The following is a 24,753-nucleotide window of genomic DNA, read 5'->3' as shown; positions in this document are numbered from 1 at the left end:
ATTGCGGGACATCAGTGTTAATGTGTGGCGTGCATACGTAGCATGATGACGTTGTGTACATGTAGTGATGACATCATTGCACTGGAATAAGTGCCATTATAAATGGAGAGAGTGTTTTTGAACAGGCACCATTATACATGTGGCTTTTTGTTACACTCTTCATATACTGTATGTTGCACTATTTCAGCCCTGACAAAGCCAGTAAGGTGAAACATATCGAATGTTGGGTACTTTGAATAGCACTAGAACTTTTTTTGTTATTAGAGAGCACAGGGAAAGTTGTATTTTTTAGTGAGCAGTTGAAGTAGTCAATCAACAAATAGAAATATATTGGAGATCTAAATACAGACTCACCAAAGACTATCATATTGTGTATTGATGGATTTTTTTATGTAGTCCTAGGTGACAGATTAATATAACAGTAAGTGTTCAGAGATGGATGCAGTATATTTAGAGACTTCTTATTGATCTATTTTTGTTACTCTCTGCATGAGGCATGGTTAGATCACATGAGTAGCTTTTTGAGATGAACTGTATTCTAACATTAGTAATAAATGTGAAGTTTTGCTTGATTATATTAATGTTAATTCCCAGAGTAAGGTCTTGTTGTAGTACTGATCAATTCAGACTGCTGTATATTATGCTTTGAGCTTGCATTATCAAAGCATGTTTTGCTTTTATGGTATAAAAATTGAATCTACCAGGACCCAATATAAAAAAAAAATCAGAACCTACTTTGTCCGAAACCTCCATTCCTGCTCATGAAATCAATAAAAGCATCCAGGATTTTGCACAAATTCATGACAAGGACTGTGTCTTGGACAGGGAAAGGTAAGCTGCTCCTGTGCCTGCGGATGAATTTTATGCCCTCATCCACACTGAGACTGAACAATGCGTTAAGATACTGCACTCCCTTGGCTGGGAGTTTATTGGATATCCGAGTCACCCAGGTCCGAACAAAGGGTTCCCATCCCAGATCCACTGGATCCTACAAAAGAAGATGCTGCATTCACATTCTTATACTAATAAACAGAAGTATTTTTCAACATTTGCAAAAAGAGGATGTGACACGGGAACTAGAGAGCAGAAGGTCTTGGGAGGATCGAAGAGAGTGGCTTGGTTGATATCTTGAGATCAGGTTGGTGATGTAGCTGGGGGAAGAGTTGTGGATGGCTTTGTAAGTTGTTGTTAGTATTTTGAGTTTTATTCGTTGGGAGAGTGGAAGCCAGTGGAGGGATTGGCAGAGAGGAGACACTGAACGGTTGGTAAGGTGGATGAGCCTGGCAGCAGTATTCATGATGGATTGGAGGGAGGATAGCCTATGTAAAGGTAAGCCAATGAGGAGGGAGTTGCAGTAGTCGAGGCGAGAGATAACCAGGGAGTGAATAAGGAGCTTTGTGGTATCATTGGTTGAAAATGGACGTATTCTGGAGACGTTGCGGAGGTTGAGGCAGCATGATTTGGACAGGGATTGGATGTGGACATGAAAGGATAGTTCAGAATCCAGGGTTACCCCTAGCACCCTGGCATGTGGGGATGGATTGATAGTGGTGCTCTTGATCCTGACCAAGAAATTTAGGGGAAAAGGCACATGGGGGAGGAAATATTATGAACTCAGTTTTGGATAGATTGAGTTTTAAGAAGTGGTGTGACATCCAGTCTGATATGTATGTTAGTAAATCAGTGATACGTGAGGAAACTGTTGGGGTGAGCTGAGGAGTAGAGAGATAGATTTGTGTGTCATAAGCATAGAAATGGTATTGGACACCAGTGGAAGCTGACCCAAGGAAGAAGTGTAGATCGAGAATAGGAGGCCCAAGGACAGAACCTTGGGGGACCCCGACAGTAGGAGGAGTAGGAGAGGAGGAAGTAGAGTTGTAAGTGACAGTCATCAACTTATCAACAAATAACAAGTGTTCACACAAATGCTTGTTCAAAAATCTGTTAGAATATGATATGCTTTAAAAAGAATATGTATTGTTTAAGGATCCATATGTACATAACTCCAGTATTTGCATTCAACAGTACCCAAGCATGCTTGAGTTTTGAGTGGTTTTGGGCCACTAACATTAAACCACAATGCAGCTTTACATGTTTCTGTCAATTATATTTCCACAATTTGTAGACTGACAAACATTGCAAGGATTTATGTTATGGAGGGATGCAACTAACTAAAGTTTGGGAAGCCCTGTCCCAGAGAGACACCAAATGACCCTTATTGTTTTGGCAATGCATTGTGCAAGAAAACCCACAAAAATTCAAACAGGACATATAAACGTCATGCAGGTCACCTGACAACAATGCTAACCTCTAAGGTGCCAGTATATCACTAGAAGCGCTTACCATATACACCATGGCACAACGGCTCACTGTAGCAGGACTGGCCTGTGACAAGCTATCCACCTCGAATATCATTCTCATCCCCTTAGGAAGACGAATCCTTTCACTGTTGGCCAAGCAGAGAGTCCTTGTGTCATCCAGAACAGTATTTAGGTTTTCCACCCACACTGTGTCTACTGGGCCATCGAGGATTATCCAGTACCAATCTGGAGCTGTGTCTCCTGAAAAGACAGCAAGGATGTGCTTGATTATGCTACATGATTTGGTGCTAGGTATATGCATATAACTTAGTATGAAGATATGCAAAATAAAATGTACAGTATGTATGCATGCAACTGACTGCATAAACATCAGATTACTCCAAGCATTGGGGATATGGCTCAACAATTATAACTGGCTTTAACTCTAAACCAGGGATTCTTATCGATGTATTCATACCCCTTAGTTGTATTCTGAACCAAATTATGAGGGTATAGGATTTAAATTAAAAAAAAAAAAAAAGATTAGAAACAGGGCTGCCTGCATTACTGAACCAATAATCAAAGTGGAGATATTGATCAAATGACATACTAGTAACATTGCCAGCTTGATCCCACCTTCTAAATGTAGAAAAACAACCGCAAAAATATCATTAGTTGTAGCTAGTTCTTTCATATTTGAGATTTGACGTTTTTATATACATGAATACAGTATAATAAAAATGTCATAATTTTTTCAGCTGTTCTATTTCTAGCTATCTATATGTAAAGTACAATCAAGCTTTTGAAGTCAGACTGGCACCTCATAAGACTGGTAATGGTGGTGATTGATGGTGATTCGGACAGTCTCAGGAAGAAGGTATGGGGACATATTTGGCAATCCACTGGGAGTTTCCTATACAATGTTACAAACTCCTGCTCTAAACTTCCCTTAGATCTAGGAGTGTCAAAAAATGGACAATGCACATCAGTGCTTTGAACATATACTGTATAAACTTGCTCCATTTAAAACAAAGGCTAACCAGGGTGCCTTTGCAGTGTACATTTGCTGTGTGTAGGTATGACTGGGCCCTTAAAACAATAGTTCTCCTTGTCTTTTTAGTAAAAACACATGCTTTAACGCATATTTAAAAAAAAACAATTATTCCTATGTGGCTAGCTCACATCTGTCCACAACAGCTTATGCCGCTTTTAAAATCTAGAGATTGTTGCATTGTGAGCATTTATGTGCATCAAACTGGCCATAAAAATAAATGACGGTTTTATACATTTGCAATGCACCCTGGAAAATCTCTATTTCTATTGTTTCTCCTACTACGCAATAAATATGAAAAAGCACATATAAAGTGCACAAAAACAAGCATAATTAAATGCATAAAATGCATATGCAAGAATGTGAAATGGTTCCTAAGTCCTCATGCACACTGGACATTTTGATAATGCTGGTAACATTAGCTGTGTAAAGTCACGTTAAAAACATGAGTTTTTCAGCTTTTTTTAGCGTTTTTGCATTGGCGTTTAGCGCGTTTTCCAGAATTTGAGTTTTTTTAGCTTTTTTTTTACCAAAACGAGATATTTTTCAGTAAAAAAAAGTCCAAAAAGCCGGTTTGCGGCATTTTACCGCGTGTTGCCGCTTTTTTCCGTGTTAGAGCGTTTTTACAGCTAAAAAACTCCTCTACAAACCCACTAGTCCTGGGTTTTTTTTCCAGCCAAAGAATGCTCAATACAGTGTATGTGTGCATGGACACATAGGATAATATGCTGGGGGGGGGGGTTACTAGCTGTAGAAAAAAAATGTCAAAAGCCAAAATCAGCAGCTGTAAAAACGTCAAGTGTGCATGAGGACTAATAGTGTGCTCACCTAAAGACTGCAGTGTTGCATTATCATGATGATCTTCAGCTGTGTTCATATTCACAAATGTGGACACCTCGTGTAAGTTTGTCTCTTTGTCTCCATCATTGTGCTATAAAGTAACAAGCATTAGGGATGATCAAGTTTTATTTATTTCCTTTTCACAAATAATAATGCACAAATGCTGAATTAATTGCTGTAATGAAATAGGAGGAAAGGAAAGTGTCTGCCTACGGTCTCTGTTTTCTTTGTCTCCACTGAAGGGGAATTGAAAAAGAGAAGGGAAGAATACAACCAAATTTACTTCTCTATTGGATTTCTTTTGTCCACTAACAGTAGGCTCAGTGAGAACTGAAAGCTTGTCTAAATCCAACAATAAAATTGCATTGCAGCTTACCAGACCTTGTATGTGAAGGATTAATTTTCTTTTTTTAGGTTTTTTTTTCACATGGTGATCCTAGCAGTAACACTACAGTGACAACATTTACTTTACTGTATCTATGGAGTAGAAGCTTTATTACACTACGACAAAGTGAGTTGGTGCTACAAAAACCCTGCTCATCTCCATTACATGTTCTGTAGTTTTAAAAAAGAACTCAGAAAGCTGATATAATTAAATGAGATTTTAGTTCAATGCACAGGAATGTAGCGCTACTCCCGTAGGAGCCACAGAAGTACTGTCCAGGTCTTCCCCAAATACTTTGCCCTGCAGCCAGGCACAAAGACTAATTCACATATTTCTGCAATAACCAGTCTAGGAGTGTTGTTTTTGTTGTTTTTATTTTTGGAGAACCTGGATAGGGATGAGAAAGATGAGTGGGATACTCCTAAAATATGAACTATGTATACTTGAGGACTTTATCTAGTCTTTAGGGCAAGCTATGTCAGAGTCTGTGCTTGAATCAAACAGTGGACTTCAGCTTTCAGGCAGTAGTAAAAAAGTAATAGTAGTAGCAGTAACCTCTTTAGAGCCCCAGGGCAGTCTCCTTTTAAAAGTAGGCCAGGTGGACAAAGCTCTTCGTAACCGCAGACTGACTTCCTAGCACCAGAGGGGTTAAACAGCACACAGTTTCTAAGATCATTTAAGGATGTCTGTACTCACAAGGCCCGAGAGTAGATGAATGCCTTCCTTCATGATACTAGACAAGATCTTCAATAGACAGCCCCTCAGTCGGCATAGCAGAACCTGCCCTCAGTAGATACCTGGGAGAGCAGTGTGCCCTCTCACAGGCTGGACCAGTCCTGGACAGGAAAGCCCCGTGTTCTCACTGAATATATACAGTTATCCAGAATGCCTTAGCGCCCCTCTCTCTGGGATAGGCTGACTCAATATTCATGCTGCCATCTGCATTACTTCACAACTATCATCCAGAAACTTCTAAAGTTCCCTGGATACAGAGGAAGCTATAGGCAGACTGGCAGCAGCTGAGCACACAGAGCATTGGTTAATGATAACAAAAAATGCAGTAAAATAGATCCCCTGCAGACCTCTCCGGGATCAATAGTTGCTTTGCAACAAAATACCGCTCCCCCCCAGCAACCAGCAATAATAGACCCTCCAGCAGCCAGGAAAAATAGACCCCTTCAACAGTAGATCCCTCCCAGCAACAAATTATCCCCCACCAGCAACAATAACCCTCCCCCAAACAACAACAGATTCCCCAGCAGACAGCAACAACAGACTCTCCAGCACACCCCAGCACCCCTTGCCATTACATATAGTCAGTGATGGAGGTGCCGGAACTGTGTTACCCTGCGTTCCTGCTGAAAAAAAGCCCTTCCTGTTCTACACCCAGGGTCAATACAGAGACAGGCCTGTGGACAACTGTGAGGACAAGTCTTTTGGCTTAAGGTTTGGCCTAAGTGTATCTTAAGCCAAAACTTCTGTTTAAGTATTGTTTAGAGTGGAGAAAGATAATGTCTATGTATGTATTGGGAAGATTTACTCTCTCTTTTTGTTCTAGTAACCATCGTCATTAGGACAAAACGTAATGGGGAATCTTTCAACATGGACACTTATTCTAGTAGTAACTGTATAACAGGAGATTCTCCCTCACCTTGGAAAGATTGCCTCTCACTTCCTGTTGGGCACGGCACAGCAGGACATAAACAGAAATTTCCCCAATTGGACAGACCAATGGGACAGACTAATTGGGGTTTATTTACTAAAGCAAAAAAGTGCAAAATTAGGCTCACTTCTGCATAGAAACCAGTCAGCTTTCAGGTCTTTTGCCAAATCTTAATTGAACAAGCTGAGGTTAGAAGCTGATTGGTTGCTATGCAGAAATGAGCCTGATTTTGCACTCTCCAGCTTTAGTAAATAAACCCCATTGTGTCCATGCCGACTGAGAGACTGGCACATGTATGAAAAGTCTCCTGTGTGCCTCCACAACAGCCCTTCTGAAACAATTCTGTGCCAGTGGCAATGTAATGTATAATGCACTTCCAGGTCAAAAGAACCCACAATCCATGGAAAAACACGACTCAACTGCCTGTTTTTACCCCTTCCCCCAAAATGTAAAATAGGTGTTACTGTCGCTGGCCTGCCTCATTCATTGAATTTCACTTATATAATCAGGAAGACTCAGCATCACATGTGGGCATTACCTAGGGGGTATGCATGCATATGCAGCCTGCCAAGCAACACCCACTCCTCCAGACTGACATCCACCCATGAAGACATTTCCGTATTTGCACAAGTCTTACCAAGAGCCAGCCCACTGCTTGCATATGGACGGAGGGCTCTTGTGAGAAGTTCAGAGGCAGGGTGCTTTGAAATTTTCAGTATGCTAAGTACAGCACCCTCCCAGCCTCTCCCACCAGCCACGACCTGCCTGCATTACATAGAGAAGCACAAATACCCAGTGATGACACCAACGTATCTAAAATAAAGTATGTGACCTTTTTTACCTTTTCAGAATATTGAGCAGGAAGGAATGAGCCAGGGAAGGCAAAATATAAGTTCAGTTTTAAGTGATCTGTGGAGCATCCCACTAAAGACCTACTTCAAGGTTATATTTTCTCTTTCCGGCAGGTAGGGTGTGGATTCCCTACTCCACTGATCAGGGAGTGGGATGATGACCTCAATCATAGAGAGGATAAGGACCAACTTGCATGACCAAGCTCATAACTTTATCAATCAATAAATTCTTTCAATTCCCACCAAAAAGTCACACTTTCTCACTAGAAAGTACACAATCCAACGTATCCTTTTTGTGAAAAACCATCTAAATCCCACATACAACCCTAGAATGAATATTGAGGATTAAAGTGAAAGTTTGGGACTTGGACATTGGACACAATTTGATTTGGAGTTTTGGGACACTATTGAAAATTAATTTTTGGACACAAATTATGTATTTGTATTTTTATATTATTTTATTTTTTTTTTAGTTATATTTATTTATATATGAATTAAGTATTTGTGGAATTCATTCTAGGGTTGTATGTGAGATTTAGATGGTTTTTCACAAAAAGGATATGTTGAAGCTCATAACTTTGTTGAAACATGGAGCACTTGTATTGAATGTTCAATTTTTTTTGTTTCAATTTGTTTCAAATCCTTCCTCTAATTTCTAGTCTCATTTGGATGCTGTGGGTCTCTCGCTCTGCTGGAGCTTCACCTCCCCTCCCTTCCTGCCCTCTATAGCTGCCTCTTCATGTGATGCACACTCTACTATCTGGGCGCAGTGGGGGGAGCGGTGTGCCCCAACCATATGTAGAATTCTGGTTATTTGACTCACGTTGTCATTTTAGCAAATTCTTTAAGTACACTGCTCTTTGTATGCCTCCCTCATGGTAATGCTTTTACTTTAAATGTAATGATGTAACCCTCGATGGGAAAGTCTGCTTCCCCCCTAAGCATTTTGCATGTATAAACAATAAAACCTATTCTTTAAATAATATCACTTCAAAGGGGTAATGCTAAACCACTGTGCAACCTTTAGAAGAGAAGTAACTTTATATTGATTGGTAAAGATTAGAGGGTGACACTATCTTACTTACATGATAAGGAGAATTAGCAGCATTAGCCCTTTCCTCTTTAGATGACTGCTGTGTAAAGGTGCGTACAGCATGAGCCAGGAGACCGTCTGACCAGTCCATGGTATTGGGGTTGATTTCTCCATAGAGTTCTCCAAGGGTCACACATTTGGGGTTGATGATGAAAGTGTCCACCTTTCCCTTCTTCACAATATTTTTAAAGGTACAGAAAATATACAATTGTGTTAGTACACAGGAAGTATACTTTAAAGCTGGACTTCAGGCGAACAGTTAATACACCAATGAAATGTATGCTGTATAAAGTATAAATATGCATAATATGTATAAATATCTATAAATTACTTTCCAAAGAATTTGTATTTCTGTCCATCCAGTCCTGATACTTACACAGCTCTGACAGGCAGCACGGCCCTGTCTGGTGATGGGGGTGGGGTGGGGGGGAGACCTGATTTTTCTTTGCTGCAGGTCTGTAACTCTTCACTAGCCTGTGACTGGACTTGGCAGGGAAGGAAGAATCTGCAAACTGATAATTTTCTCTCTATGAGAGTCCTATCTCTCCTCCTATCAGCATGTTCCTTGCACTGAAGCAAGCACAACTGGTTTGCTCCTTTTGCTGCTTTTCTCTCCCTAGTCTAAGCTCTGTTGTACATGGATTATAATAGGCTGAAACCAAGTCACATTCAGGTACACTGTATGTATTACAAAATGGCATTAGTGCCGGTTCAAACTGATGCAATGCACGATTCGCAGCGATACCTGTGAGTTTTCCACTCCGAATCCCAATCCCACTCTGTTCATGCGAACCGATGCTTGTGTCTATGTTAACGACACTCAGAAAATGGTTTCAAAACACAGTGCAGTTGGCTGAATCAGATTTCATGGGTGTAAACACCCATACCAAAAAAACAAAACAAAAAAAAAAACGGACAGGACAGAAGTTCTATCCCTCCCCACTCTGTCCAAATCTTAAAATAAAAAGTTTTGTGTGGAGATGTACTTTAAACAAACATTGCCAACTATTCCAGTATAATGACCACTCAAGGCTTCATTCAGAAGATTTATTAAGTGGACAATGGCAAAAAAATGCTGCGAATACTGAGTCAAGGTGTGGCAATGGAATAAAGTTCTCTGAAGCCAGAAAAGGTTGCAGTTCCACTCTGCATGATAAAATATTTAGTGAAACCAGAAATATACAATGAAATTACTGCTAGAGTAGGTCCTCCTTTTGAACTTGATGATAAATGAACCAATGCTTTTTCCAAAATTCTTCGTACAGTTGTCTTTCCTCCTCCGGTGGGACCCACCAGCATTACGCCATGACGAACCTGAAAAAAGACACATGGCATGCACACTGTAATCTATGATATATACACTGAAACTGAAGTGGTTCTAAACCTAAACAGTTTTTTTACCTTAATGCATTCCCTGCATGAAAGTTAAAATGCTTCCCTACCTGTCCTAGCCCCTCCAGCCCTTAAACACTTACCTGAGTCCTCTATCGATCCAGTGCTGTCGCCAGCTGCAGCTCTTCTCTCCCCTTTTCCTGCTCCAACAGGCTGCACTGAGAACAGCGGGAGACATACTGACAGTTAAATCCTGTGAGGAGGGAGTGGTGGGGCATGGCTGAGCCTTGCTGTGTGTGTTTATGGACACACACAGCAAGGCTCAAGGAGCGCACCTCACAGTGCATGGCTTGCTATGGGGAAGAGAAGCTGAGTACTGGGGGGGAATCACCAAAGAAAAGGTAACGAACGCTCTGCGCAATATCCTTACACAGAGCGGTAAGTATAACCTCTTTTTTATTTTCATATTTTAAAAAAATAGCTTTTACAACCACTTCTGCTTTCTGCCTAAGTGACACTTCTGCTGTCTCACTGGGTAATTCTGCCTCTATTGCTGAATTTAGCTGAACAGAACATGCCCCACCAGTGAGATTCCACCCCTAGCTCACACACTGGTCTTTTTCCCATATCACATACTCAGCACACAACCCAGTATCCATGACAAAAGTGAGATGGTCCCTTCAGAACACATAGATAATTAGCTATCTTTCACAAAAGTATTGTATATACAGTGTGAGGCACTGGCTGGCAGGATTGTGGATGGTATATATGTACCACATAGGTTTCTCAGCTATACATAGTGAAGAGCTTCAGAATTTGTATCTAACATATTAAGATCTGAAAAACAGTAGGTTTGTTTTCTCTATAAGTTCAGTTCTGGGTCCTGGAGCCTGTAGGCTTTGAAAAGCTGGACCCTGAATCCCATGGACTTTACACAATACACAACCAGGCCCGGTGAATAGGTGCAACTGACCAGAGCCACTTACGAATTGTAGCGTGTCCTGAGATGATGCAGACACTTTTTGCAATGAGGAGCAGGAATGCGGCGTGGCTGGCTCAACCCAAATGGTAGACTTACTAGTGGAAATAGGGTAGTCCCTGCACTTTCCCTACTCCTCCGGAATCTTTCCTTTCCACTAAGTGTTGTCCCTAACAGACAGGATCCTATCCCTATGCTACCCACTATGTGTGCCAATTTAGGGGTTGACTGCCTTCAACTAACATGGCAGCAGATGGCAGTGTCCAATCTGACAGCTATCTCCCCGCTCATCAGAGGAAGAAAGAGAAACCAAGTCCCTCAAGGCTTCCTTCCCCTTCTGCACTGCCGTTTTGGTCGAGCGCCACTTTCATTGGGGAGTACAGACTGCACCTGCCTACAGGTTTTTTAGTGCTTTGGGTTGGAAAATCCCTCTATCCCTAGGTCCATGTTTTATCTATTAGCCAGATGTTACTAGTAAGTGAGCTGTGCACAGGCCTTTATATTTGTGGGATTATAGCTCTCTCTGCAATGTGAGAGCCTGCTGCTGGGTGAAAAGGCTGACTGCTGATAGAAGAAAAAGTTAAATTGCTGGTTGTTTTGGGGAACTCATTAGGAAGCACCAGTTAGCCAGGAACTGACATAATGGCTCGCATGAACAAATGTTTTGTTTTTTTATGCTATGGACTTGCTGTACAAAGCTTTCCTGATCTGACAGCAAGACAGACCTGCTAGGACTGCTCCTGGGTGTCCTTGTGTTATGCAATGTTCACTGCTGCCACTACCAATTGAGCCTGTTCCCTTCAAAACATTTAAAGCGGTTGTAAACCTCAGACACAAAATATGATCAAAGCATATCCCCATATAGTGCTTGTTTGTCTCAATCCAGAGTACTAAATGTTATTTCTGTCTGCTGTCTCTTTCCTCTGGTATAAACATGAGTCACTTCTGAAGAGTTTTCCTGACACCAAGAGAAAAACGGTGTCAGGGGAGGGCTCAGCTCTGTTCCTGTGTGCTGAGTGAAGAGGGATGACTCCCTTCCCTCCAATCAGCTCTCAGAGCTCTACTTGCCGATGTAACTTCAGCTCCCCTACCCCTGCTTTTCAGAGCTGAGAGATCTTGTATAAATTCTGCACTTTGAATGGATGTAGGCCCCAGTCTCCAGAGTATCAGCATTAACCCTAGGGTGGCCAGTACCCAATGTATGTGCAGAAACTCCGCAGTGGTCAGTCCACAGCTGATGTTCGTTAACACCTGAGTGGCATGCCCACTGTAGATGTAACTCCTCACACATTAGCTAGTAATATAAAATAAATGAAAAAATCCAACAGTGATGGTGGGAACCCGTCATAATAGGCACAGCAGATGTGCAGACCTGAGTAACTCAGCACAGAGATCTGACCAATAGAATCCCCTAGTTATAGAAGAAACAGTTAGTTGACTTAAACATTCTAACGATAATGGAAATATCACTTTTGGATGGAATCATCCTTGAAGTTGTGTTGCATTTTACTATATTACGTTATTATTATACAGGATTTATTTAGCACCAACAGTTTGCGCAGCACTTTACAAAATGAAGGTAGACATTACAGTTACAATCCAATGTGGTACAAGAGGAAACAGAGGGCCCTGCTCGTTAGAGCTTACAATCTAGGAGATAAATAACCGCCAAGCCAAGGCACTCACCAGAATCTGATTATAGAACTGGATGACCTTCTCTGTCTGGCTTCCCCAGGGCTGGAGGCCTAATTCATTTGTTGCCAAAGATATCGCTTTCTAAAACAAAACAAAAAAAACACACAGTGCTTCACGCTGCAGAAAATGCACAGAAAATGCTTTTAATAAATGCTTAGCCCATTGTGCCAGGTTCAGCTAATGTCTGTTAATGAGGCAGGGGAACCAATTAGAGGGAAAATGGCAAAACTGCTTAAACAATCAGACACAAATAATTGCTGCAAAATCAGGTTTTAAATGCACTGAGTCCCTCACAGGTGGAATAAATAAAACAGATTCATGTGTAAGATAAATGCCAAAATTAAGCTCTTTTGCACATCTTACAATAAGACTAACAATACCAGAAAAAAACATTGTTCTTTGCTTTATAAATATTGTTCTTAAAGGAACACATCCCTGAACAGTAGTGATGTATAGGCTGGTGGGAACAATCAGGCTGTAGTGAAGAACAAAAGAGAGAGCGCACCAACCTTGCGCATTACCTCAGTAAACAGTAGATGAATTTATTAATAAAATATACTCACAAGAGTAGCAGTAAAATAGGCATTTAATAACCACAGCCAACACAGGGTTACAGGTCACGTGAAGTTCCATCCGAAAGGGAGATAAACTCTTGTTCAAGCGAACGCGTTTCGAAGGGTGATCCCTTCTTCATCAGAGCTGGATAAATAGATAGGAATCATCAATTCGGGTTAAGTTCACATAGCTAAGAGGCATTCAGCCACTAAGTGTCAGTACTTCAGCCTGTGTTTTACAGGCTGAAATACTGACACTTAGTGGCTGAATGCCTGCTATGTGAACTGAACCCAAATTGATGATTCCTATCTATTTATCCAGCTCCGATGAAGAAGGGATCACCGTTCGAAATGCGTTAGCTTGAAAAAGAGTTTCTCTCCCCTTCGGATTGGAACTTGTACGTGACCTGTAACCCTGTGTTGGCTATGGTTATTATATGCCTATTTTACTGCTACTCTTGTGAGTATATTTTATTAATAAATTCATCTACTGTTTACTGAGGTAATGCGCAAGGTTGGTGCGCTCTTTCTTTTGTTCTTCACTACAGTTTATATCAAGCTTCCCCAGCTTCATGACAGAGCTGCACAACCTTTGATCAGTATTGGATGAACATATTTTATCACCATTAACAATCTTCCTCTGATCGGAGCCCCTGAGCACAGGAGATGGTGGATGTATGTGGGAACAATCAGGCACCCGGTACTCCTGTAGGTGTCTTCTGCTGACGATTCTTCAGCCGCCAGTGCATTGAAAACAGAATATGTGCTGCACTGAGAAAAGGGCTCATGCCCAACGGTCGTTTTTTTCTGCTGCTGTTAGGGGTGTGAGGAGTTTTTTTTCTGTCACTCCCCTGCCTTTAACCCTTGTGTCCATGCACACATAGGTTTTTGCAGTTTATAGGCAGGACAGTTTAGTGACACAAAAAAAAAAAAACCCCAGGGTCAGTGCGTTCAGGAGAGGAGCAGATCAGCTTTAAAAATGATCTATCGTGCCTAAACATGTGTAGAGGTTTAAGTGGTATAATCTTTTTAGCACATTAACTTTAAGTTTGGGTTCACATATATGTTGTGCGATATATCGCATATGATTCGCACAGCATTCCTGGGCAAATAACATGTGATTTGTGTGAGGTGCGATTGGAGCTCCTGCTATAGTGATCTACTGCTGGCTGACTGCAGTCAGCAGTAGGTCATTGTTAGTAGTGATTTGTTGCAGCAAAGTTGTATAGAAGAGATCTAGATACCTTTCCAGGCCCCAACAATGATGTTGGATGACATTCACATTTATTCTAATTCTAATGTATTATGCTCACATTGATTTTTAGAGATTGTGAATCAGTGAAAAAGTAATTGTCTTGCTAACTTGAGCCCTTGCCAACCCCACCTGGTCTTATCTTAATGTTATGGCACCAATTTACACAAAAATATTTTTTTCCCTGTGTGCATTGCAAGTTAGCGTCAACAGAGGAATACAGCTTTCCTAAAGTAAAACACAATCATTTTGATCTTTGCCATTTTGCTATGTTACATAAAAATAGCTTATATGATATAATTTTAATTAATAGACTTCGAAGCTAATATATTTATCTTAATATCTTGGGGTGCACTAATTATTGTGTTTGAAAAATGATATAAAATACGTTATGGCAGGCTGCAAGGTATAAGGTATGGAAACAAGACACCTCTAAAACCAATAAACCACTCTGGGATTTAAAGGTGATTAAGGGGTAAAGGGTCTGGGGATTCAAAAGCGTTAACTGGAAATTTAGTTGGGCTTTAAAGATTAAAGTGTTACTAAACCCAAACATATAAACTGCTAAATATCTTTTCTCATCAGCAGTTAGAGCAGTCTTGTGACTTCAGCAGAGCACGGGTTAAAGCTTGTAGGAGGAGTTATCTTTCTGCTCTAGGAGGAAGTGAAACCTCTGACCTCTGTCTGGACAGTGCTGAATGATCAAGTGCTGATCACATGCACCCTCCCAAGAAAAAAAAAAACCTCTCTAGCAATACACACCAAACTGAGCACGTGCATATTACCAGGGTTCAGTCTGTAACAGGTGGTTATTTCAATAAGAGGAGGGGCAGAGAAGAAAGGATCAAACAGCTTTTTTATATAATGCAGAGGATGAACCCCGTAGGTTCCACAGGGTGTATAACAAGCATGCTTTACTGCATATACAGACTGATTTTACTGTTGTGGGTTTAGTAACGCTTTAATTCCACTTTTGTTCAGAAAAAAAAAAAAACATTCTAGATGATCAATGTACATAGCAAGGATTTTAAGTTTTGTTACAGATTGCTATCTCTTATTGCTCTGAAGTAAAAACTGTTTATCCCACTATGTTTTTTGGATACTGGTTCTAAATCGGAGTGACCAATTATTTTAATCAGCGGTCGCACTTGGAGTGCTCTGATGGGAAAAGCTGCAATGTCTGTAGCTGCAGTGTCCCCTTGGGGGTATCTCACCAAAAATGCCTTTTTGTTGCAGAAGATGCCTAAAACCTGACTTGTATCTTAATGCAGAGTTCTTCACACAAGCAGGAACTGAAATTTCTTGAGGCATTCTGTACACCAACTGTGTACAGAATGCCTCCAGGAGCCATATTGTATTGACTTGTTAGAAAATTAAAGTGGCTGCAGTTTGAAAAGGAAAGGTAGTGTTTAATAACATTAAATTACAATATGGCTTGTATAGCAATTTTATGCTTTATTATTATTATTTTTTTTTTTAACTCACTATATTTTTTTTTTTCAAGAAAGTAGAGTTACCCTTAAAAGTGTTTTTACCATTTATGTGCATTTGTGCATGACAGGAGCAAGAGAAAGAGTTTTGATATTTGCAAATGAATGGTTCAAGCCACTACCTCTAATCTCTTGGTATTTGCTTTTTCAAAAACAACACCCGGAAACAGGTCATCCATGATGCTTTCAAAGAGTGGAACGTCTTCAGCCAAAAATTTGGGCAGATTAGCTTCCTTTAGGGCGGTAATAATAATTATGGCCTCATCGTCAGCAGACAGGCGAGATTTCTTCTCTCTGGTTGTGATGGAAAAGAAGAATTGAATCCAACGGTTCTCCTGCAGAGTGCACAGGGGCTGCATGCTACCCTGATGCTTCCATCAGCCCCTGCAAATAAATTGCTTATATTTTGGCAGAAACCATAGGGCATTTTTTTCAAGAACACCATTGGAGTTATTGCAAGGTAATGTTTTGCTATTTTTGTGTAATTTCACATTTCTACATCCTTGATTTTTCATTTTGCCTCCACTGTCTTATACAGAGTCAGAGGATCCATCTCTAGTGCATATCTCTATATTACTACTGGTATAATTATAGACATAGCTGACCAGTAGACTGCTATAGGGCCCAAAACAATGAGGGTCCACAGTAATCTATCTACACAGTGGACAAAGCAAAATGCAGTATGTATTACTTCAGTAGTATAAGCAATGACAAGTTATGACCTAACCAATAAGCCAACGGCGGAGCTGTAAAATCTGTTCTGATCTATGAAAAGTGTATGGATGCGGGAGCTCAAGCGATTAGTGGTTCACAAATAAATCATTAGGAGTGCATATTATCTCACCAGTTGTTGGAGTGACTCTTTAAGGCTAGGTTCACACTTGTGCGGTTTCCAGTACATTTCCCAGTTTGCAGAAACACAATACAGTGTTTTTTCTATGGTTCATCTGTGTGTTTTTAGCTGGTGCGTTGTTTGGAAAGGGTCAGGGACTTTTTTACTCGCAGCAGTTTGTGTTTTTTGGTTCAACAGAATTCAATGAAACTGCATAAAAAATGCAGGTATTGTGTTTTTCACCTGCATGACAACAACCACCTCCCCCTAACAACAAACTTCCCAAAAAAAGTATCAAAAATGCATGTTCAAAACTGCAAAACTCACTGCAAAATGTGCTGGAAAAATGCATCAATCGCAACATGCAGGTGTGAATCTAGCCTTAGGGTATAAAGCGCTGGCAGCTGGAGGTGCACATTTCTGCTTTCATTTGTTTACGATATGGCCAAAAGTCAGAAATTCTGAACTGGTAAAGCTCTGGCATTTCCTTTTAGTGTTGGAGCTTGTGTGCTCCCTTTCATCTCCCTCATATTCCGGTTGGTCAAGGAGGCAGCATAGTGTTTGACCAATAGGAAAGTGGGGACAGAGTAGCTTTAAAGTTACTCTGTCCCCACATTCCTATTAGCCCATCATTATGATTGGCTTGCCTCCTTGACCAATAGCAATGTGTGTGAGATGGAAGGGAGGAGACTATGCAGAAGGTTTGTGGCACAGCTCCAAGCTACAATACAAGAGGAGATCGCCCTGCCAGTATGGGAAGAGGGAGCAACATCTGTGAATGGTTCCAGTAAAATCTATGTGGAGAGATGGACGCCGCTCAGACCAGCACAAGGAGTCTGGTGTGTGTAAGATTGCCTCAGCTGCCGCTCCAGCCATGCCCCCTGATGTTTTGCCTGCCCACTGGGGGTGGGTTTGATCACAGGGGTGACTCTGTGATTAAGCCACCAGTGGGCGGGGTGAAATGCATCAGAGGGTGTGGCTAGAGTGGCGGCTGAGGCCATCTTACACACACTGGACTCTTTTGGCTGGTCTAGGTGGAAGGGAGCAGACATGCTCCAACACGAAATGAAAGTACCAAAGATTTGCCAGTTCAGAACTTAAAGGAGAAGTACAGCCAAATAACTTTTGGCTGTACTTCTGTGGATCACAGAAGTGCAGTTTGTTCTACACTCCTATGACCCAGCTTCAGCTGACAGCAGTTTGAAGTCCACTGTCGACTGATGTCACTGCAAAGTCAGGATCCACCCCAGATTCTGGAGCGGAACCTGGCTCAGCCTCTCAGCAATCTGCTGAGAACCTGAGCCATCCGCTTCCTCCCCCTCCACAGCCCAGCGCAGTGCACGGGGGAGGGGACGAGCAGACAGCGGTGACTGACAGTCACCTCTCTCTGCTCAGAGAGGCTGTGAGAACTCAGAAATCAGTGGTCATGTGATCGCTGAGTTCTCACAATTAGAGGCGGTGGGGGACAGATGCAGCATCGGAGCGGAAAAAAAAGGAAACCCCATACTTCTCTTTTACATTTTTAAAGGAAAAGTAGGGCCAGCTCTCTTTTGGTCCTATATCTCCTGTGGGTCACAGGAGTGCATTTAGTTCTGCACTCCTGTGACCCATATTCAATCGACAGCGGGCTAAAGTCTGCTGTTGACTGACATCACTGAGGCAGTCCAAGCTCTGGAGAGATCCCGACTTTATTTGCAGTGGTGTCATTACTGGGTCTTTGTGAAATATCACCCCACCCTGCTTTGGTGCTTCTCTCAAGAGCCCTCAATCCTGATTTCCTTGCAGTGGGATGGCTCTTCGGAGTAGTCATGCAAATATCAAATTGTCTTGTTGAGAGGATGTCAGACTGGAGGAGTGTGTGTTCCAGGCAGACTGGATTGGCACACAGTCTGCTCTGGGAACCAAAAACATGTGATGCTGAGACTCTGTGATTGAAAGAACTGGAATCCAGTTAATGAAAGGGGCGGGCCAGGAACAGTCAGGTTGGGGAGGAAAGAACTAGATGATGCAGGATGTCCTTCAGCCAAGAAATCAGTAAAATCAATATAAGCAATTTCAGTAGATACCTGTCCAACTGTGAAAGACTGAAAGTAAAAGACTGGAGCAGAGCTTTAAATTCACACTTTACATGAACTGATAGGGACAGGTCAGCACCAAATCACAATATATTGAGTCATGATTTTTTAAAAAAAAGAAAGCGCGAGTATTAAAAACATCAAAATGACATCAAATATTCCTTAATTGCAATGCTAACTCATTATACAGTATGTGCTTAATAAAAACATACTATAGTTTCCCTTTAAGCTGCTAATCTTCCTCACTATAAAATAAAATATTTATAAGATATCTAAGAGGAAAAAATATGAAAATACACTAAAGGAGACCCTTCTGCCCCACAACACAGGAGAGACACAGCTATGTGGGACAGCTCAGGCAGTGCCACCCCCATATCATGTCAGACCATATTCTAGTCTCAGCTGATCCTCATTTGTCCGGATTTTAAGGTTATTTTTAACTGGAGCAGTTTCCCCTCACATACATATTAATATTTCGCTTTGCTGGCACATTTGTGGTTTATTGCAGTATCAGCTAAAAGCTTTGGTTTGACTGCTAAAACCTAGATCACAAAGCAGTAGCCTCAGTGGAACCTTTTTCTGCTACTTGTGCTTTTGATGGAATTAGCAGGTGTGCAGACCTTGAAGTTTCCCTCTCTGCCACAAGCTGATTAGCCTATTAAAACTGCTGATCACCATTAATTATTTTTTAAGGGATCCTGGCAGGAAAGCGGTTATCTGTTACAGCCGAGGAGTCCATCCAATGCTGGAGGCTACTCAATTTTTTTATATTATCCTAGTAGGTCTCCTCTATAGTTTTATTTATTTTGCTAGCCTTTTTTCATTTTTTTTTTACTTTAATATCCTCCACCTATGATAATTGTTTTCTTGGAAACGTCCACTGAGCTACTCCTTACATAACCGCTATCTGGAAAGGCTTATCCTCAGTAACAGCTGGAGAGGCAATACCCCCGCTGGGCCAAAGATTGTGGGGCTAGCCTAGAATATGACCTTTGTGCAATGGTCTCTACATTGTGGCACTTTCCAGACCTTTGTGTAGTTTATTAGTATTGATGGGAGTGTGTTGTTTTTTGGCTGGGAATGGGACTGTATTGACCTGAAGCATTTGAGTTCTCTTTTCTGGCTAGGGATTTATTTTTGCTGCTGATGAGCCTTTTGAGCTTACTAAAAAACAGTGTCCTATAATCTATCTGATTCCCCCATACATCACAATGCCAATACAGGTTTATGGCAATACAAAATCTATTTAAAGCAGCTCAAATGCATGTCAGAAGGTGGTCCACTGCAGGTCAATGAATTATGAATAATCCCTGAAGTGTAGGGTCATACAAACGAGGTGGGAATCCTCCAACCGGTACTTTGTATTCTGATATATATATATATATATATACACATACACACACATACACAGATCAGCAGCTGCAGCACTTATTTATGGAACATTTTCCAACATGTCCCTTTGACAGAAGTCAATTATACATTCAACTTCTGTTGAGTGGGGAAGCCCCCACACTGATCAAAATTTGGCTGATCCCTGGTAGACCGGCCTAATTTTGATCAGAGTATGGCCAGTTTAGAACGGAACTTCACTCTCTCAATCAGCATGGACTATTTTTAATCCTTATGGTGCTAGCATTAGTGGATAGATAGGAAAGTATATTATATTTACTTGTTTTATTTTTTTTTATACATTTCTTCAGTTACCTTCTGGTTTCCATGCCTAAGACAATGATGTCATACATCCCAGGAGTCTTCAGGAGGGGAGGGAGGGTTCTCAGCTCAGCCATAGCCTGAGCTAAAGGCAGATGCATTCCAGGAAGTAAATGCTACATGAATCATCTGCCCTTACTCAAGAAGGACACGGCCAGAAATGCTTGGGGGTTTTTTTTCTCATTTCTCAGCAAAATAAAGCATGGACATGAATGGATGGGGGAGTTCTCATTGAATATGAAAAAATGAATGAAATATCGATTTGGGTTTGTGGTGCCCAGATACAGTGTAGATCTGCTTTAAATCTGATGTCAAACAAAAGCCATCAGCACAGATGTAAAGCCCACTGAAAAAAGACCCTTAAATCGGCACAAAAAAAATTAACAAACAAAACTAATAAAAATGGAAAAACATTGAACCTTAATAGTTAAAAAAAAATGAGCAGCAACATGACAGCTGAAGGGATAAGAAGAGTGAATTAAGGATGATTACAGTTACTTAAGGGTTAATAGGGGTTAAATAGGAGCTATTTTTTTTAAATTGCTTTAACTGCTTTAAGTGAAATCATATGCAGATCTGCAGAGTAAATACAATGTAATACTTACTGTATGTTGCTACATCACATTCCAGCATTTTGAATGCTGTTCAGAAGCTTTGTTTTTACACAGCACTGTGGGGACAGCAGCTTCAGGGCAGAAGGACAGGGACTTCACTTCGGTGAACTTTCTATGAAACACATTGCATGTCCATAGTCCAGAACTGGTTTTACAATGAAGTTTTTATTACCTTGTCCCACAAAAGAATAATTTTCATCGACCTGAACTCTACACAATAGAACCCAGCAGAAACCAACAGGTTACAGTGGGGCAAAAAAGTATTTAGTCAGCCACCAATTGTGCAAGTTCTCCCACTTAAAAAGATGAGAGAGGCCTGTAATTGGCATCATAGGTAGACCTCAACTATGAGAGACAAAATGAGAAAAAAATCCAGACAATCACATTGGCTGATTTGGAAAGAATTTATTTGCAAATTATGGTGGAAATAAAGTTTTTGGTCAATATCAAAAGTTCATCTCAATACTTTGTTATATATCCTTTGTTGGCAATGACAGAGGTCAAACATTTCCTGTAAGTCTTCACAAGGTTGGCACACACTGTTGCTGGCATGTTGGCCCATTCGTCCATGCAGATCTCCTCTAGAGCAGTGATGTTTTGGGTCTGTCGCTGGTCAACATGAACTTTCAACTCCCTCCAAAGGTTTTCTATGGGGTTGAGATCTGGAGACTGGCTAGGCCACTCCAGGATCTTGAAATGCTTCTTACAAAGCCACTCCTTCGTTGCCCGGGCGGTATGTTTGGGATCATTGTCATGTTGGAAGACCAAGCCACGTTTCATCTTCACTGCCCTTGCTGATGAAAGGAGGTTTGCACTCACAATCTCACGATACATGGCCCGATTCATTCTGTCCTGTACATGGATCAGTCGTCCTGGTCCCTTTGCGGAGAAACAGACCCAAAGCATGATGTTGCCACCCCCATGCTTCACAGTAGGTATGGTGTTCTTTGGATGCAACTCAGCATTCTCTCTCCTCCAAACACGACGAGTTGTGTTTCTACCAAACAGTTCTATTTTGGTTTCATCTGACCATATGACATTCTCCCAATCCTCTTCTGGATCATCCAAATGCTCTCTAGTAAACTTCAGATGGGCCCGGACATGTACTGGCTTAAGCAGGGGGACACGTCTGGCACTGCAGGATCTGAGTCCCTGGCGGCGTAGTGTGTTACTGATGGTAGCGTATGTACTCTCCAGTGCCTCAGGATATGCACAGTCAAAAGGGAAGCCAAGGGTACCAGGACAGCGACAACCAAAAGGAAATGTTCCAGGGGTGCAGCCCTCCTCAGACGGGGAAATCAGCCACTGGATAGAGAGAAAACAGGTGGCGCACACACCTAGTGCATTATCCAAGGTTTATTGTAGGAATTAAATCATAAAAACATACTCACAGACGAAGCATGTATCTAAAAAGCATAGAAAAATGACAATGGCCACAACGGCGGGCAAGGTGTTCTCACTGTCAGTGCGGTCAAATGGCTGACGCGTTTTGGGGACGAATCCCTTTCCTCAGAGCTGATGACCAACCTGTATGGAGGTCAAGTAGTAAATAACCAGGGCTACATGCCTTGGGAGCAAAGCTCCACCTCCTCTACTTGTTATAAGATGAGGGGTTGGAGGGGGTTATTTAAAGTGCAATCTTTTGTAGTTTTTATTGTTTGTTGTATGCATGTGTATATATGTATGTATATGCGTTTATAAAAACTACAAAAGATTGCACTTTAAATAACCCCCTCCAACCCCTCATCTTATAACAAGTAGAGGAGGTGGAGCTTTGCTCCCAAGGCATCTAGCCCTGGTTATTTACTACTTGACCTCCATACAGGTTGGTCATCAGCTCTGAGGAAAGGGATTTGTCCCCGAAACGCGTCAGCCATTTGACCGCACTGACAGTGAGAACACCTTGCCCGCCGTTGTGGCCATTGTCATTTTTCTATGCTTTTTAGATACATGCTTCGTCTGTGAGTATGTTTTTATGATTTAATTCCTACAATAAACCTTTGATAATGCACTAGGTGTGTGCGCCACCTGTTTTCTCTCTATCCTGTTACTGATGGTAGCCTTTGTTACGTTGGTCCCAGCTCTCTGCAGGTCATTCACTAGGTCCCACCGTGTAGTCCTGGGATTTTTGCTCACCGTTCTTGTGATCATTTTGACCCCACGGGATGAGATCTTGCGTGGAGCCCCAGATCGAGGGATATTATCAGTGGTCTTGTATGTCTTCCATTTTCTAATTATTGCTCCCACAGTTGATTTGTTCACACCAAGCTGCTTGCCTATTGCAGATTCAGTCTTCCCAGCCTGGTGCAGGTCTACAATTTTGTTTCTGGTGTCCTTTGACAGCTCTTTGGTCTTCACCATAGTGGAGTTTGGAGTGTGACTGTTTGAGGTTGTGGACAGGTGTCTTTTATACTGATAACAAGTTCAAACAGGTGCCATTGATACAGGTAATGAGTGCAGGACAGAGGAGCCTCTTAAAGAAGAAGGTACAGGTCTGTGAGAGCCAGAAATCTTGCTTGTTTGTAGGTGACCAAATACTTATTTTCCACCATAATTTGCAAATAAATTCTTTCCAAATCAGCCAATGTGATTGTCTGGATTTTTTTTTTCTCATTTTATCTCTCATAGTTGAGGTCTACCTATGATGCCAATTACAGGCCTCTCTCATCTTTTTAAGTGGGAGAACTTGCACAATTGGTGGCTGACTAAATACTTTTTTGCCCCACTGTATATCAATGCAAGTAAAGAGCTGTATGCAGCCTATAGCCAGATACATCTATTTCTGTTCAATGATTCAAAATGCTAGCCCCCGGTCTGTAGTAAAATATAATAAAGTATGTATGATAGCATTATATTAAGCCACAACGTACAGGCTTTGGATATAAGCTATTAATTACACTGTATGACAGGTCATGTTTAAATGAAGCTCACTGTTTTGCTTCTATTCCCACCTTGTCTCCAAGTCGTGTTTTTTCTGGCCAGCCACAACTAGAACCGTCTTGATGGCTCTCATCCCAAAATCATAGTGATTCTAAAAAACAAAACTTGCTTTATTATTTTAAATAACAATGTACAAGTATTAAGCATCTACAGTACCTGACTTCAAGAAAGACAAGTTGCCTTTGTATTAGCATATTGGTCACCAGCATTGGTCCTGCACCAGTATTTGATGTATCCCGTTGTCTCTGTGATGAACAAAGATCCCCTAACAGCTGATGACAGCTGTCAAAGTCAATAGAGGTTTGTGGGTGTGACAGTCTCCTTGTCCCTCTAAGATACTCTTATGTTGTGTGCAAATGGCAAAACCTCAGCGCTGACTGTAATGTCTGGGTGAGGACTATGCAATTCAGGACCTATGTGGAAGTTCTCACACACAACAACATAAGGATCATCTCTGTTCACTAGTCTATCATACTTCTTAGGAGAAACACATTGCTCAAGCACCCCAGTAAAGTCACTAAAATCACCTAGAGGGGATTGTGCTTTTAATAAATAATAGATTTTTTTGTGTCAAGGAAGATGTTGATTGTACAAGAAAATTATGGGAGGTGTGAAAGTTTGTGAAATGCCATGGAAATAGCTAGTAGTAGTTAGTCACATCCAACTGGGCTTATTCTGTGAGGCTGAGGCCATTTTGTAGCCTCTCCAAGCCACTACTTCAATTCAAATCAAAATAGTATAGGGTGGTTCTAAAAACTTTCACACGTCCAGTCATGTTCTTGGAAAATCAACTGCTATGACACAGTCCATGGTGATTGGATTAAGATGACTGAATTACTTGTGTGGAAATAAATACAGAGGTATATTCATGAAAATCCTGAAGGCTTGGATAAGTGGCGAGTCATCTTCAACATTACAGGACAAGCCTAGTTGAATTTGACTATCAGCTACTAGGTATACCTTGACTGGGATAAAATGAGAACCTTTACAGGTGTACTGCAAGCAGAAGTTTACCGACTTTTTGAAGATTTTCTGTATGACGAGGCCATTTCTTTCTCTTTCTCACTACGAAAATATTCCATTATTCATGTGCAAGA

The 24,753-nt window shown here is 41.2% G+C and overlaps 1 protein-coding gene across 1 annotated transcript in view; it reads right to left on the bottom strand.

Moving 5' to 3' along the window:
- DNAH14 (dynein axonemal heavy chain 14) overlaps nt 1-24,753 on the bottom strand; it is a 338,071-nt gene that overhangs the window by 161,332 nt on the left and 151,986 nt on the right. Inside the window, exons 35-42 of the mRNA XM_089684997.1 lie at nt 23,668-23,747; nt 15,608-15,779; nt 12,181-12,270; nt 9,378-9,497; nt 8,176-8,355; nt 4,180-4,282; nt 2,344-2,561; nt 736-988 (exon numbers count right to left, since the gene is read on the bottom strand). Of these exons, the coding sequence (XP_089541123.1) occupies nt 736-988; nt 2,344-2,561; nt 4,180-4,282; nt 8,176-8,355; nt 9,378-9,497; nt 12,181-12,270; nt 15,608-15,779; nt 23,668-23,747 (1,216 nt within the window). The remainder of the gene's footprint in view (nt 1-735; nt 989-2,343; nt 2,562-4,179; nt 4,283-8,175; nt 8,356-9,377; nt 9,498-12,180; nt 12,271-15,607; nt 15,780-23,667; nt 23,748-24,753) is intronic.

This window comes from Staurois parvus, unplaced genomic scaffold (genome assembly GCF_062004578.1).
Source record: "Staurois parvus isolate SC_StPar_1 unplaced genomic scaffold, SC_StPar_1.0 ptg000362l, whole genome shotgun sequence".
In the NCBI taxonomy this organism is placed as follows: Eukaryota; Metazoa; Chordata; class Amphibia; order Anura; family Ranidae; genus Staurois; species Staurois parvus.
The sequence above is the reverse complement of the archived record's forward strand: the minus strand, read 5'-3'. Positions and strand labels throughout refer to the sequence as shown.